This window comes from Vombatus ursinus, unplaced genomic scaffold (genome assembly GCF_900497805.2).
Source record: "Vombatus ursinus unplaced genomic scaffold, bare-nosed wombat genome assembly UNPS02014945.1, whole genome shotgun sequence".
NCBI lineage: Eukaryota > Metazoa > Chordata > Mammalia > Diprotodontia > Vombatidae > Vombatus > Vombatus ursinus.
Window position 1 is genome coordinate 28,548,188 of NW_020954723.1, and position 13,230 is coordinate 28,561,417.

General features: G+C 44.3%; 1 protein-coding gene across 4 annotated transcripts in view; it reads right to left on the reverse strand.

The window, feature by feature from the left end:
• Positions 1-2,855, reverse strand: part of PCNX1 (pecanex 1) — a 238,611-nt gene extending 235,756 nt beyond the window's left edge. For all 4 annotated transcript variants that reach the window (XM_027844619.1, XM_027844618.1, XM_027844617.1 and 1 more), the window contains exon 1: positions 2,703-2,855. In XM_027844619.1, coding sequence (XP_027700420.1) covers positions 2,703-2,855 — 153 coding nt within the window. The remainder of the gene's footprint in view (positions 1-2,702) is intronic.
• Positions 2,856-13,230: the final 10,375 nt, after the last annotated feature.

Here is a 13,230-nt window from a genome sequence, read left to right on the forward strand (position 1 = left end):
AGGAAAAACTTCAAATGAAAGCAGAAGGGAGAGACCTTCACTGCTGCTGCTGCCTCAGGATGGGGGGGGGGGGGGCTCAAGACCTCCTGAACCCAGAGAAGAGACCTTTGTCTCTCTTGCCCACTGTGTCCCTGTATCTTGTCTTCCTTCTCTCTTCACTCAGGTACTGCATGTCTGTCCCCAAGAGCCCCCACATGTCACCAGTCCTTAGTCCTCTCTTGTCTGTACCCATGTCTGGCTCTCATTTGTCTGCCTCCCCCAACTTCCTCTGGTCTCTGGCCTTGCCAGCCCCCTGCCCCCTCCCTCTACAGGCAGGAAGCCCCTTTCCTTCCTGACTCCCTCCCCCACCGCATAAGTAAATTGGCATTATGTAAAAATATGTAAAAATCACTTTATGTAGGTCTGAAGACCAGTCCACTTACATAAAGCAAGAATAGTCAGTGACCAGTCCACTTTATGTAAAGTAAGAACTGATTGTATTCTCCTTCTCCCTCCCTTTTCTAATCTCATTTAACAGAATTTGTTAATTAGGCCAATCGACTTGACCTCGGTAATCACAGAGACTGGGAGCAGTTAATTTATGGAACGCTTTGTCCTAGGAAGACATTCACTAATCCACATATATGACTCAAAAAGTTGTTTTCAACTTGTGATTTTTCTGGATATATCTGAAAAAGCTCAAAGATTCCCTGTGTTAATCCTAAACTGAACTGTTCATGCCCCATCAGAAATATCTATAAAGTCACAATTAGAAAGATAGCAAATATAGCTCTTTGCCAAACAAATTATTCTTTTTCCTAATTGCTGAATATTAGAGAATACACAGCAATGAAGTACCAATGGGACTCAAGTAAAAAAAAAAAAGTGGTTAAAATTATATAACTGTACATACAATAAATCTGCAATGTAAAAGGGCAAACAAAAAAGTCCTTGAAAAACAAATCATTTTAATAATAGTTATAATAATGACAATTAGGCTTTTCACCTCAAACTTCCACCCAATATTGTCACTGAATACAAAATAAGTTTCAACAAAATAAAAGCCTTATGGAGAATCTCATTTTTTAACCTGAAATTTAAAGAAATTATCACTTTTCTTCTAATAATAGAACTGAACTCTCTGGGAAATAAACCATAATGTCAAACCTAAAAAGATAGCAAAATATACATTTAACCCTTCCTAGTGTCAGTAGCCTAACAGGTTGTTGCTTAATCTTTTAGCATTTCTTTAGGTCCACAAAGAGCTACCAACTTGGGGAAAATATAGTTTTAGGAAAACACACCTCAAGAACAAAGTTAACATTTCACATCTTACTTTCCTCTCCTACCTTCCAGTTACTAGGCCAAAATTATTTTTAAAGTATCATCTCTTTCACCATACCCTAATGCCCCACCCTAATCTAGGGTGTCAAAAAAAAATCACCTAGAGCTGTCAATGATAATAGAGCTAAAAAAACAAGAGCTTTAAGAAGTTAATCAAAGATAAATTCTGCAACAGGCAGTACTCTCCACTTCCAGCAGGTAAAAGGCCTTGAAACAACCCAAACAAATCTCCTTAAACACCATTCAAATGATCCTCCTCAGGCTAGGCATGTAAACACAAGAGTCAGGAGGAAGCGTGAGAAAGGGTGTGATTTTTAAAGAGACATTGTAAAGGTAAAGTGCCAGATTTTAACCTACTACCTTTAAAATGAGCAAATACAGCACATGGATCCAAAGGACTCACAAATATATTTTAAACACGAGTGCACGCTCTTCCCAGTACTTGGGATTGGTTAATGGGGGGAGGGGAAAATGGAAGGGTAGATTCTCTTCCCAGGGAGGGCTTTAGACGAGAAGGGACTTCTGGTAAGGGGCAGAGGAGCCAAGAGCAGGCCAAAGAGAAAGCCAAAGTCCCCGAGAGGAAATGCCGAATCTTGGCCGGGTGGGGGGAGGGGGAATGATCATCCGCTGAAGATGCTGAGCACTTGGGCCCGTTCGCTGGGATTCGCCTCGGTGGGATGCCAAGAGTGTGGAGGCCCCGATCCAGGAAGAGCGTGCCTAGTGGCACAGAGGGGGGGGGGGGGGGGGGGGGGGCGGTCTCCTAGCCCTCCTTTCCTCCTCCAGGTCACCCAATTCTGTAGGTAGACTGAGGAGAGAGGAGCCTGGAGCAGCAGCGCCAGGAAAGGGAAGCGTGGGAGAGCGGGATGAGTAGTCAGGCTCCAGGAGAAGGGGCAGCGATGGCGGGGATCCTTGCTCCCTCTAATGGGGGAAAAGGGGCGGACACAGGCGGGGGTCTCCCTAAGGGAGAAGGGGCTGCGATTTGGGGGGGGGTTGCCCGAAAGGGGGAGAAGGGGTAGAGGTAGGGAGGGGGCATAAAATGGAGAGATGAGACAAGTAGAGGCAGGGGTCTCCCTAAGAGGGGAAAGATGGGGCAGCAATGGGGGTGTCACCCTAAATGGGAAGATGCAGCGATGGGCGGACTGCCCTAAATGGGAAGGGGCAGCGATGGGAGGGGTGGAGTTCTCTAAAGGGGAAGAAGAGGCAGGCAAAGGCAGGGGTCGCCCTAAAGGGGGTGAAGGGGCGAGGGTCCCCCAAGGGGGCCGAGCAGCGACGGCGGGGGGCCGCGACCAGGGCCGGGACGCGCCCCCACCCCCACGTCGGGCCGGCCGGGCACAGTCACAGTCGCACGCGCACACGCGCACACACTCGCTCACACTCACCATGTAGAGGGTGAAGGGCAGGCCGAGCAGGAACAGCCACAGGTAGAGGTGCAGCGCGTTCACGAAGGTGCCTTGGTGCGGGTCGTAGTACCAGCCGCCGCTGAGCGCGGCCCACACCCCCTGCCGGAGGATCTGCAGCGTCTGGGACCCCATCCCCGCCCGCCCGCGCCCGCGCCCGCCGCGGCCCCCGTCTATCCCCCTTCGGAGCGCGGGGAGATGGGACCGGCGCCGCCGCGGCTGAGGCTGCTACTAGTGCCGGAGGAGGAGGAAGAGGAGGAGGAGGAGCCCGGCCTGCGGAGGGCCGCCGCCGCCGCCGCCGCCATCTTGTCCCCTAGCACCCCGAGCGGGGCCCCCGCCGCCACCGGCCGGCCGCCAGCGCCCCCGGGCCCCGCCCCTTCCCCGGCCCGGGCCCCGCCGCCAGGACCGCGACCCAAGCCCCCGCCAGTCGCCCTCCGGCTCGCTCGCTCTCTAACGGGGTGAGAGGAAGGCCCAACCCGACAGAGCCGCACCCCCTCCGGCTCCGCCCCCTCCTCCTGCCAGCCCCCTCCTCCCTCCAGCCCCCTCCCCTCCGCGCAGGCGCTCTCTGCCGCCCTCTCTCGCCCTCGCGGAGAAGTGCTGGGCGAGGGGAGCGGGACCGGCTGGGGCTCTTCCCAGCCCTTCGGGCGTGGGGTTAAGGAGCTTTAAAAGTCACATTTAAAGTGCCAGCTCCGGGGCCTTCCTTCTAGCATCCAAAAAAATAGGTTCCTACTGATTCAGAGAAGAAGGCAGCTGGTCTTCCCCTTATCGTCCCCCTCTACACACACTCACACACACACACGTGTGTGTACCTTGTCTCCACAAAAAATTAAATTAGCAATGGTGATAGACTCTGAGGTCCGTTGGAGGCCTGGAGGAAATGAGGGTGCTTACCATAGGATTGCCCACCCTTCCCTGCACACGGTCTGAGAGCTAAAGGATGATTTACTGCAAAAGTAGGGTAGTAGGTGGACTAGAGCCCCTCGGATGTGAGAAAGAGAGCCAGATTTTTAGAGATATTTGTGACTTAGCTCATGCCAAGGCTAGATAAAGGCCAAAATTATTGCATGAAGTAGGCAAGGAGAGCGGGGGAAAGGTTTAGGACTTGTTCAGTCTCTGGAAGATAAAATAACTTGACAACAGTGCTGGGACAAACAAATGACGGATGTAACAGAATGCTGGATTGAGAGTGAAGGAACTAGGGTTTGAATCTCAGCTCTGCTGTGTATACCTTGGGCTCATCATTCACCTCTTTGGGCCTGAGTCTCCTTTCTGTAAAATAAGGAAATGGAAGTAGATGATCTCTAAGGTCCTTTCTAGCCCTAAATACTAAAAAGGTCTCATTTATCATCAGTAGCTTAAAAAAAAAATTATTTCCATCAAAGTCCTAGGCACTGCCAAATGGTCAACATCAGGAATAGATATGGTTTAACCAGTGGAAATAACATTTTAAAAGATGGATTGCTATTTGCCTGGTAGCTGCACTCTTAAGAACATGGTATTTCTTGAGAACAGAGACTGCTTGGTTTTCTGTTTGCAATCTCAGCCTAAGCACAATACTTTACACCTAATAAGGATTTAATAAATGCTTTTTCATTCATTCCTTCATTTATTCATTCATACTCTGTGCTTAGAGGAACATAGTATATTCCTAAATTCTATTCCAAAATTTCAATGTTTATTCACTTTTAACCTAATCCCAAATTGCATTGATACATTGTGCCTCTGTTTCTCTGGCCCTTAAAACAGGAGTCATATTTAGTTCTGCATAATGTTCACAAGGTATCTGATCTCAGTTGAGACAAATAAAACAAAGTAAATTAAACATGAAGTTTGTAACCCCAGCTGATGAGGCAAACTAAAGCACAATTAAGAATACTCAATATTCTGAATGGAATCTTCTCCAAATGATGAAAAGAAGAGCTGAAATGTTCTGAGGCCATCAGGCCATCTTATTATCAGTCTGGTGAGCATCAAATGCAGCAGAAATCAGAAGCTGAGATTGACTGGAAAAAAAAAACAAACCTAGCTACCTGGATTGTACACTGGAAGATTATGTTTACGAAAATATAAAAAATTAAAGTACAAGATATTTTTTAAAACAAATAAAGAAACCTTCATAATGCACAACATGAACACCACCTACCCCATTTCTGAAAATCTCCAGGACAATTGTTTCTCCTATAGCTTCAACAATCAGAAGCAGTATCTTGTTTTCTTATGACCTTAAGGTCATTTTGTTACAATAAGATCTCCTGAAGGTAGTAATAAGTTATTAGGGGTTGGGGTTGGGGACTGTCATTTGTCTTAAGCCTAGGTTTACCTATCTGTAAAATGGAAATAATAGCATCTACCTCCCAGGGTTGTTTTGAGAATCAATTGAGACAATATATATAAAGCACTTTGAAAATCTGAAAGCACTATATAGACTAGTAGAGGTAATAGTAGGAGGCACCTACATTCATGGCTAGAGCATTGAACTTGGAATAAGGAGTCAAATCCAGTTCAAATCCTGCCTCAGATATTTACTAGCAGTGTGACCATGGGCAAGTCACTTAACCTCTCTGTGACTTCGTTTCCTCATTGGTAAAATAGGAATAATAATAGTACCTACCTCTCAGGGTTATTGTGAGTATAAAATGAAAAAATATTTATAAAGTACTTTGCAAACCTCAAAGCTATCAATAGTAGTATGACGATTTTTAAAACATTCTGTTGACCCAATTATAAAAACTAAAAAATTATATTAAATCTTAAGGTCAAAGGATGAGTTTCCATCTTCAACATAAAAACAAGGAATTGTAAACACGTCATTCATATGTTACAGGATCACAAATGGAAAGCTAGTCAGCATTTCAGAGATCATATAGTTTAATCTCCATCGTTTTACAGATGAGGGAACTAAGCCCCAGAAGGATAAGTGCCTTGCCAGATGTCAGACAGATAGGTAGGAAGTGACAGGGCCAAGATTCCATCTGCGGGCCTCTGACTCCAAATCTAGGGCTGATTCCATTGAACCGTGATGTACCAAAGGAGGGAGGAAATTCATTTGTCTCAGGATGTTGAGAATGAGCTCATTGCAATAAAATGCTAATATTTATGGACACCTTTAATATCACCTAGGTTCCTACCAAAAAGGCACCGGAGCAACTAGAAATTTACCCCTGGACAGGATGAAGGCATTTGATAAAGATGTTAACTAATCAATACAGAGAGTTAGCAATTGAAGGAATTCAATGACGAGGGTGTCGTTTGACTCTAACAAAGGAAGCTTGAGAAAGAATAATTTAAACTTCTTTTATTCGTAGCTTTTAAAGTGCTTCGTGGACTCAGACACAACTGAATTCCTATATGTAAAAACAGTAAAGCTTAAGGCACTGAGATGTTAAGTGGTTGGTCCAAAGTAAGACAGAGAAGTATGTGAGATAAGTGGTAATAAAAAAACGAGGCTCTTTCTTCTGACTTTAGCTGGGTCACCTTCCTCTTAGAGACCAATTTCTAGAGCAGAACGAAAGGTAAGGAATTTAATTTGCTTAAGTATTATTCTCTCAGCCGTGCATAGAAGTCATTACTAATGTGCCACACTTAGCAAGTCAGTCAACAGCCATGACATATTGCCAATCTACATTTGTGCTTCTGTCAGTTAATCCTGTTCACTTACAAAATAGTTCACAGGCCCCTGGGGTACTGTCAGTGCTGACAGCAGATGTGCTCATGCTCAAATGGAACACTGTGAGGCTGCAAAAACCTTCTCACACAAGCCCACTAAAGAGCAGAGATGTTCAAACTGGCAAGTTATGACTCACAGGCCTAAGCAAGGATGATTTTGATCATGTGGTCCTATGAGTTGAGCTCCAAAATGGGGGCTTCAGCCTTGATCTATAGCTTCAAGCTACTACCTTGAGACCGTGCCCAAGAGCAGGGGTGGGGAACCTGTGGCCTTGAAACCATATGTGGCCCTCTAGGTCCTGATGTGGGCCCCATTTGGATTCTGTTTGGATTCAGCCAAAGGGCTGCTCATGAGGACCTACAAGGGCCACATTTGGCCTCCAGACCGCAGTTTCCCCTCCCCTTCCCTAGATGTTTTAATCCTGTCATTTCTGAAGCTTCTAACTTTGGGCCTCCCTCTCTTGATCAGTGAGAGCCTCCTCTGGCCCACCATTTCAGGAAGCCCCCATCCATGCTTCATTTCCTACTCCTTGGCTACCTTGAGAGCCTCACCAACCACCCTCCCTCCAGTTGCGCAACCATTATCAAGCTCACTCTGCCAAAGTTCCTGGAAAGGGTGTGTCAATCTGTTCCCCAGTGGCCATGGTCCTGGTAAATTTCTGACCCAAAGTGCTTCTCCCTTTCAACCACTTCCCAAGTGAATTGTATCCCTCTATTAGAATATAAGCTCCTGGAGGGCAAGGGCTGTCTTTGCTTTTGTGTTTGTATCCTTATTGCTTAGCACAGTGCTTGTCATATTCTATGTGCTTAATAAGTGTTTCTTCACATTCATTCATTCAATAGCACTGGGTTGACCTCAGACATAGTTCAGGGTAATCTTCCTTCAAGTCAAATCTGAATCTCCTCAGAGCTTAGAGAATGCTGGAAAGGAAAGGGCCAGCTAGCAGATAGAGGCCCTCAGTCTCTCTTTGCTCTGCCTTGTGGTAGAGCTCCAAAAGATGGGTTAAACTAGCACTAGAACTATCTCTCCTGTTAGTTTTTGCAGGCTAGCTGCCTTCAGTGGGTGGAAGCAAAGAGCAGTAGTGAAAACACATCTCAGCTGCATCGTCTCAGTCACTGGGCTTCTTCTGCCTCGGCTTGCTTAATGAAACATTCTCAGTCTTGTCCTGCTAAACATATAGTTCTGTTTACTACATGTCAAATATCTGTATGTTAGCTCATGGAGTCATTGTCCTGTTGCTCTTGTCTGAGAATGGTATGGTGGAAAGGACATTGGATTTGGTATTAGAGAGCCTGAGTTAAAGTCTTGATTCTGCTACTTGCAAGAACTATGATTCTAGAAAGAGGGCAGCTAGGTGTCACAGATCATAGGGACTAGTATCAGGAAGGCTCATCTTCTTGAGTTCAAATATGGCTTCGGACACTTAAAAGCTGTGTGACCCTGGGCAAGTCCCTCAACCCTGTTTGCCTCAGTTTCCTCATCTGTAAAATAAGCTGGAGAAGGAAATGGCAAACCACCTTAGTATCTTTGCCGAGAAAACTTCACATGGGGGTCACAAAGAGTTGGACACAACTAAACACACACATACACACACACACACACACACACACACACACACACACAGCCCTTTCCAGATCTAGATCTGTGATCCCTGTGAATGGAAGTTCTTACTCTTGTATAGGCAGTTAGGTGGTGCAGTGGGCCAAGCGATATGTCAACACTTTACTAACTGTGCTATTCTGGGCAAGGCCCTTAACTATTATTTGCCTCAGTTTCCTCAACTGTAAAATGAGGATAATAATAACTCCTACCTTCCAGGATTATTGTGAGAATCAAATGAGATTATATTGGTAAAACAATTAGCACAATGCCTGGCACATAATAGGTGCTTAATAAATAGTTCTTCCCTTCCCTTCCTGAGGAGATAACATTAACTCAACAAGGAAGGGTGCTTGGCAGTTTTAGAAATATGATTACCTTTGTTCTGCGTATCTATCAGCAGCAAGACTCCTTTTTTTTCCCCTTTGTAGACAAGCTTTGGCTAGAGTCAAATTAGGACTGTCAGGCAAGGTGTTCATTTTAGTCTATATAACAATGAATTCTGCCAACTGAAAGCCATATTTAACCGACAGGAGTCAATAGAGTTAGCTACTTTTAAAATGCTCCCTTGAGATTTTTGGAATTACTTCTCTTAGGATATCCTAAGCCTGGAGATTAGACGACGTTGCTTAATATGACCATGCAACTGAATGACCATCTGCAGGATAGACTTGGAACTGAGGAGATTAAATTTAGCCAATCAGACACCAAGAAGCCCCATCCTGGGTTAGTCAGAGATTATGGACCCTGAAGGGGCAACTCTTCAGTCTTCTAGCCAGGAAATACCAGTAGCCCTGAAATCAGGTCTATTTTTGAAGGAATTCTCTTAGAAAGGCAATGAAGCCTAATATTAAACAAGAAGAAGCTAGGCAACAATGTTAGTTTCTTCATCTATGGACAAATTGAGATCATGGAGTTCACTGGCGCCTGGAGTACAGACCTCTCACGAATAGCTGCTCTAAGTTCAAGATTCAAATCATCCCTCACAGGCTCCCATCAATGTATTAATTTTTCTCTAGTCAGCCAGAAGATACCATCAGTTCAAATCAGAGCCGTTTAATGAAACAGCCTAATAAGAAAAATTGGAGAGAGTGGGCCCATATAGGAATCAATCGCGAATGACACACACATAGGGAGTATGTGGCCAGGGCACATGCACAGAGAGGCAGCTCATGCCTGTGATGCCTCAAGATCATCATTATCTTCTAGTGATGTTGTTAAGCTATTCTCATTGGGTCTGATTTCCCCCTAGGATTAGATGGGATAAACATAGATGGGATAAAAAGATAAGATCATTGTTCTCATAAGATCATAGATGGGCTGTCTCCATTGAGTACAATATTCCAAGAGTCTCTTGGTGGCTGCTAAGAACACAGTACTGTCTGGGCATTGTTTCTCAATCAGCTTCTGGGATTATATCTTTTGGGCCACCCACAAATTATATCTGGGATTATATCTTTTTGGGCCACTCAATTCTGCTAGAGTATACAGAACCCTTTCCTGATAAAAAATAAGCTGACAGCTCTCTAATCATAGCCACCACACCCAGCTAATAAAAGACAGATAGAATGGCTTCAGGGAGCAACTGGCACCTGGGAGAGCAGGAGTACCCAGGAAGAAAATTTTGAGACAAATGGAGGAAAAAAAAGTTAACCTGGGGCAGCGTATAGATCAGTGGTGTTGCTGCATAATCAGGGGCAGGGATGAGGGGAAAAGGTTCTGCCATGGGACAAATGTCTTCTCTGTCACCTACAGGAAGTATCTTGTTCTAGGAGTAAGGCACAATGGAAAAGGGGAATGAGGGGAAGAGTGGGGGTGGTAAGCCTTTAAAGGTAAAAGGTAAGCCTTTTAAAGAAGTTGTCAAAACTGCCTAGAGGGGAAAGATGAGAATGGATAGCTTGGAAGTTTTGATTTAATGAGAAATACAGAGAATATAGAGAGACTAGATAATTATAAGGGTTATGAACCAGAGAATGAAAGTCTAAAGTAGACAGAGATGTTGTTGCTCATGTTTGTCCTTCATTGTCAAGGAGGACCAGTGGCACCACAGGGAGATATCTGACTTTCTCGAGAATTGGATTTAAGTGAGGCCCAAAGTTGCCATCCTCTCTCTCTCTCTTCCAGAGTCATTGAAGTCCAGGAGAAAAGACAAAAATCAGAATAACTAGCGATGGCCCAGGATGCAATGGATGACCTTGGTGTCTTCAATGTCTGATCAACCTGTAAGTGCTCCACAGAACCTGCTTCAGCTGCCTTCGTGGCTTTTGGAACAAATTGTTCTCATCTGCCCATTCTGGGGGGTGGGAGTCTTCATATGTTTGGGTAGACATCCCCCTAACTCACCAATGGTTGTGAGACCCTTTGGTTACCCTCAGCCTGGTGTAGCCCATCTGCCAAGAGAGTTTTACTGGGGTGCGGCCACTGCATATACTACAGCTTCTTGGAGCCACAGATGAGAGCTGGGTAACAGGTGGACACCAAAGGTGGATGAGCAGCCCTGAAAAGGGTTCAACAAGTCCTCACACCAGAGGTGCTAGACCTCCCTGAACATGCCATACACCCTGGTAAACAGAGAGGATGGCTAACGGAGAGAGTGAAACAACTAGTAGATTACCACCCTTCCCCCCACCTAGAGAGAGAGAGAGAGAGAGAGAGAGAGAGAGAGAGAGAGAGAGAATTATGAACATACAAAAAGGATAGAATGCAGTTCATTATAGTCGAAAGTAGGATTTCAAGTTATGGGACCAGATTTCAAATCCAGGCTCTGCTATTACTCTCTGTATGATCTTGAGAAAAGCACTTCATCTCTGCTCTCCAATATCCTCATATATTAAATTATATATAAGAGGACTTATAGACTTAAAACTAAATCTGTAACTCCATGATTCAGGGTAAAATAGCCATGGTCATTAGCAATAGCCAGTCCTTCACTAGTAAGTCCATGGGAAGAAAGAGCAAAGAATATGGATCATGAATGAAGATGTAAATAATGCAAAGTCTACTGCAGACCTTGTTGTTGTTGTTCAGTCTTTTTTTTTTTCAGTTATGTCTGACTCTTCATGACCCCTTTTGGGGTTTCCTTGGCAAACATACTGGAGTGGTTTGCCATTTCCTTCTTTAGCGGTGGAGGCCTTAATCATGTGGAATAGCTTTGTAAGGGTACTGCCTCTTCCTCATGTGACCAGCTTGATTGCTGAAAGGGGCAGAAAGAACATTTGTATGGGGAAAACTGGAAACAAAAACAAAAACAAACAAAACCTCAACAAGGGAAGAAATACAGCTCTTCAAATAAAAACTTGAGGCTGTTCTGAGAAACAGATAGAGAATGTGATGAGAGGGCTTGTTTGAAGATAGGCTGAAGTCATAATGGCTGCTAAGGCATGATGGCTCTTCAGTTCATTTGCATGGTATTGCTTTTAGATTTTGAAAGCTACAGCTAAATTAAATTAAATGTTAAATTAAATTTTTGATACTATGGAAAGATTCTATAAGGATTATTGTGATAGTACCTGACAGAAAGATAGCTCTCCTAAATTCTACCATGTGAGGTAAATGTGCATCAGTGACCAACAGGAGGCTTTGGTTTGAGACATAAGAAGGTGTAAGAACTCAGAGGAGAAGCTTTGAGAATAAGATGTAGAAAGAAATGCACGAAAAGGAGTCGAAAAAAGTAAGCAGGGCCCAGGAGTCACAAAGAACAGGGGAAGGAAGACTCCAACTGAGATAGCAGCTATATAAATGCTTACTTCCTGCCCTGCTTTCTGCTTTGATGGGAGCTTGCTGATTGAGAAGGAGGGACCACTTGAGTGGAAAAAGATATCTCATAAGTTGCTATGATGATTAGAGGAGAACTGAGTTCTGTTGCTGCGTAAAGAGCTGTCTGAGGTTATTGCTCTTAACTTCCATCTATAGTCTGAGAAAGAGGAAACGTCTCAGAGATGCCGCAATGTCTTCTCCTGCCCTCTGTTTTGAGAGTGAGAAATAGAGGGGAAATGTTAAGCTGCACCTCTGTTCTCTATGAGCTATTCTTTTTGGAGATAAGGTTTTATTTCCTAGAAGCTGACTGGAGAAAGCAGAATCCTATTGAATGAAGAGTTGGATGGGCTTCTCTGCATTGCCCAGAAAGCTAACCTGAACAGTTTTGTAGTTCTCTGGCTAAAAGGTACAGCTTGTCACTGAACAAGTACTTTGTGGATATATTATTTTTTTCTAAAAGAATGTAACACCGTCTTAGTTTCTAGTTAAACTACAAGAGCATGTCACTGCTTCATCAGTTCAAGAGGAAAAGAGTATTGACTTTGTCCAATAGAATTGTCAAGACCAGAAGAGGAATAGATGACATTATGATTATTGTTGCTTTTGCCTTATCATTTAATAAGTATTTTGTTTGTGCTGGAGCTGTATCATAACCCATCCCCCCATGCAAGTTAGGCTAGCTTTTCCTTAAAAGGTATTGAGATATTCCCCAAGACTTGGTTGGCTCAGGAAACCAAATGTTCAGGTTGTTGATAACATTTCCTCATCTCCTTTGTATAAAACAACCATGAGGAAAGGGCTTGGTTAGTGGATTTCAAAGGATAACAGGCAAAGGAGCTTCTCTCAGCTGAATCAATTTGAATTCTGATCTATGCTTAGTTTTGTTGAATATCCTTCTGCTATGGCTAGGTTAATCTCTTTTCATTAACTGTTGAATGACTTATGAATTTTGTTCCAATATCAAACCTTAATTATTAAGGCACTGGCCTGAATCAGAGTCAGCCCAGAATTATGTTTAAGAGTCAGTAAATCATGGCACTGCTGTGACTGGTATTACATGAGTTAGAAGCACATTGGTAGGTGCTCAGAAGTTAGAGTAGCAAGCTGTAGGAGTACACTTTTTCTCTCTTCCCCCGCCTCTACCTGTGTTAAACTTAGGACCCTGGGAAAAATTAGTTGGTTGTAGTCATGACCCCTGAACCTCACACTGGGAAAAAAATCACAGGCTTGGTAGTATCAGGTCCATTTGGGGTAAATGAGTCAGCCCAGAGAGAAAAAGAGGTGTGGGTGCCATGCCAGGGCCAGGCTTATAGGCTACACTGCCAAAGTGGGTAGGTCTGAGGCCATATCTGCGCTAGAGCTGACATCAGGGAAAGAGCCCATCAATGAAGGAGGATGTTTGTGACCTTGTTAGTGTGATTTGATTCTCTCTAGGAACATGTAACAAAGCCAAACCACCAATACCAACCCCCAGAAAGGGGTTCTCTA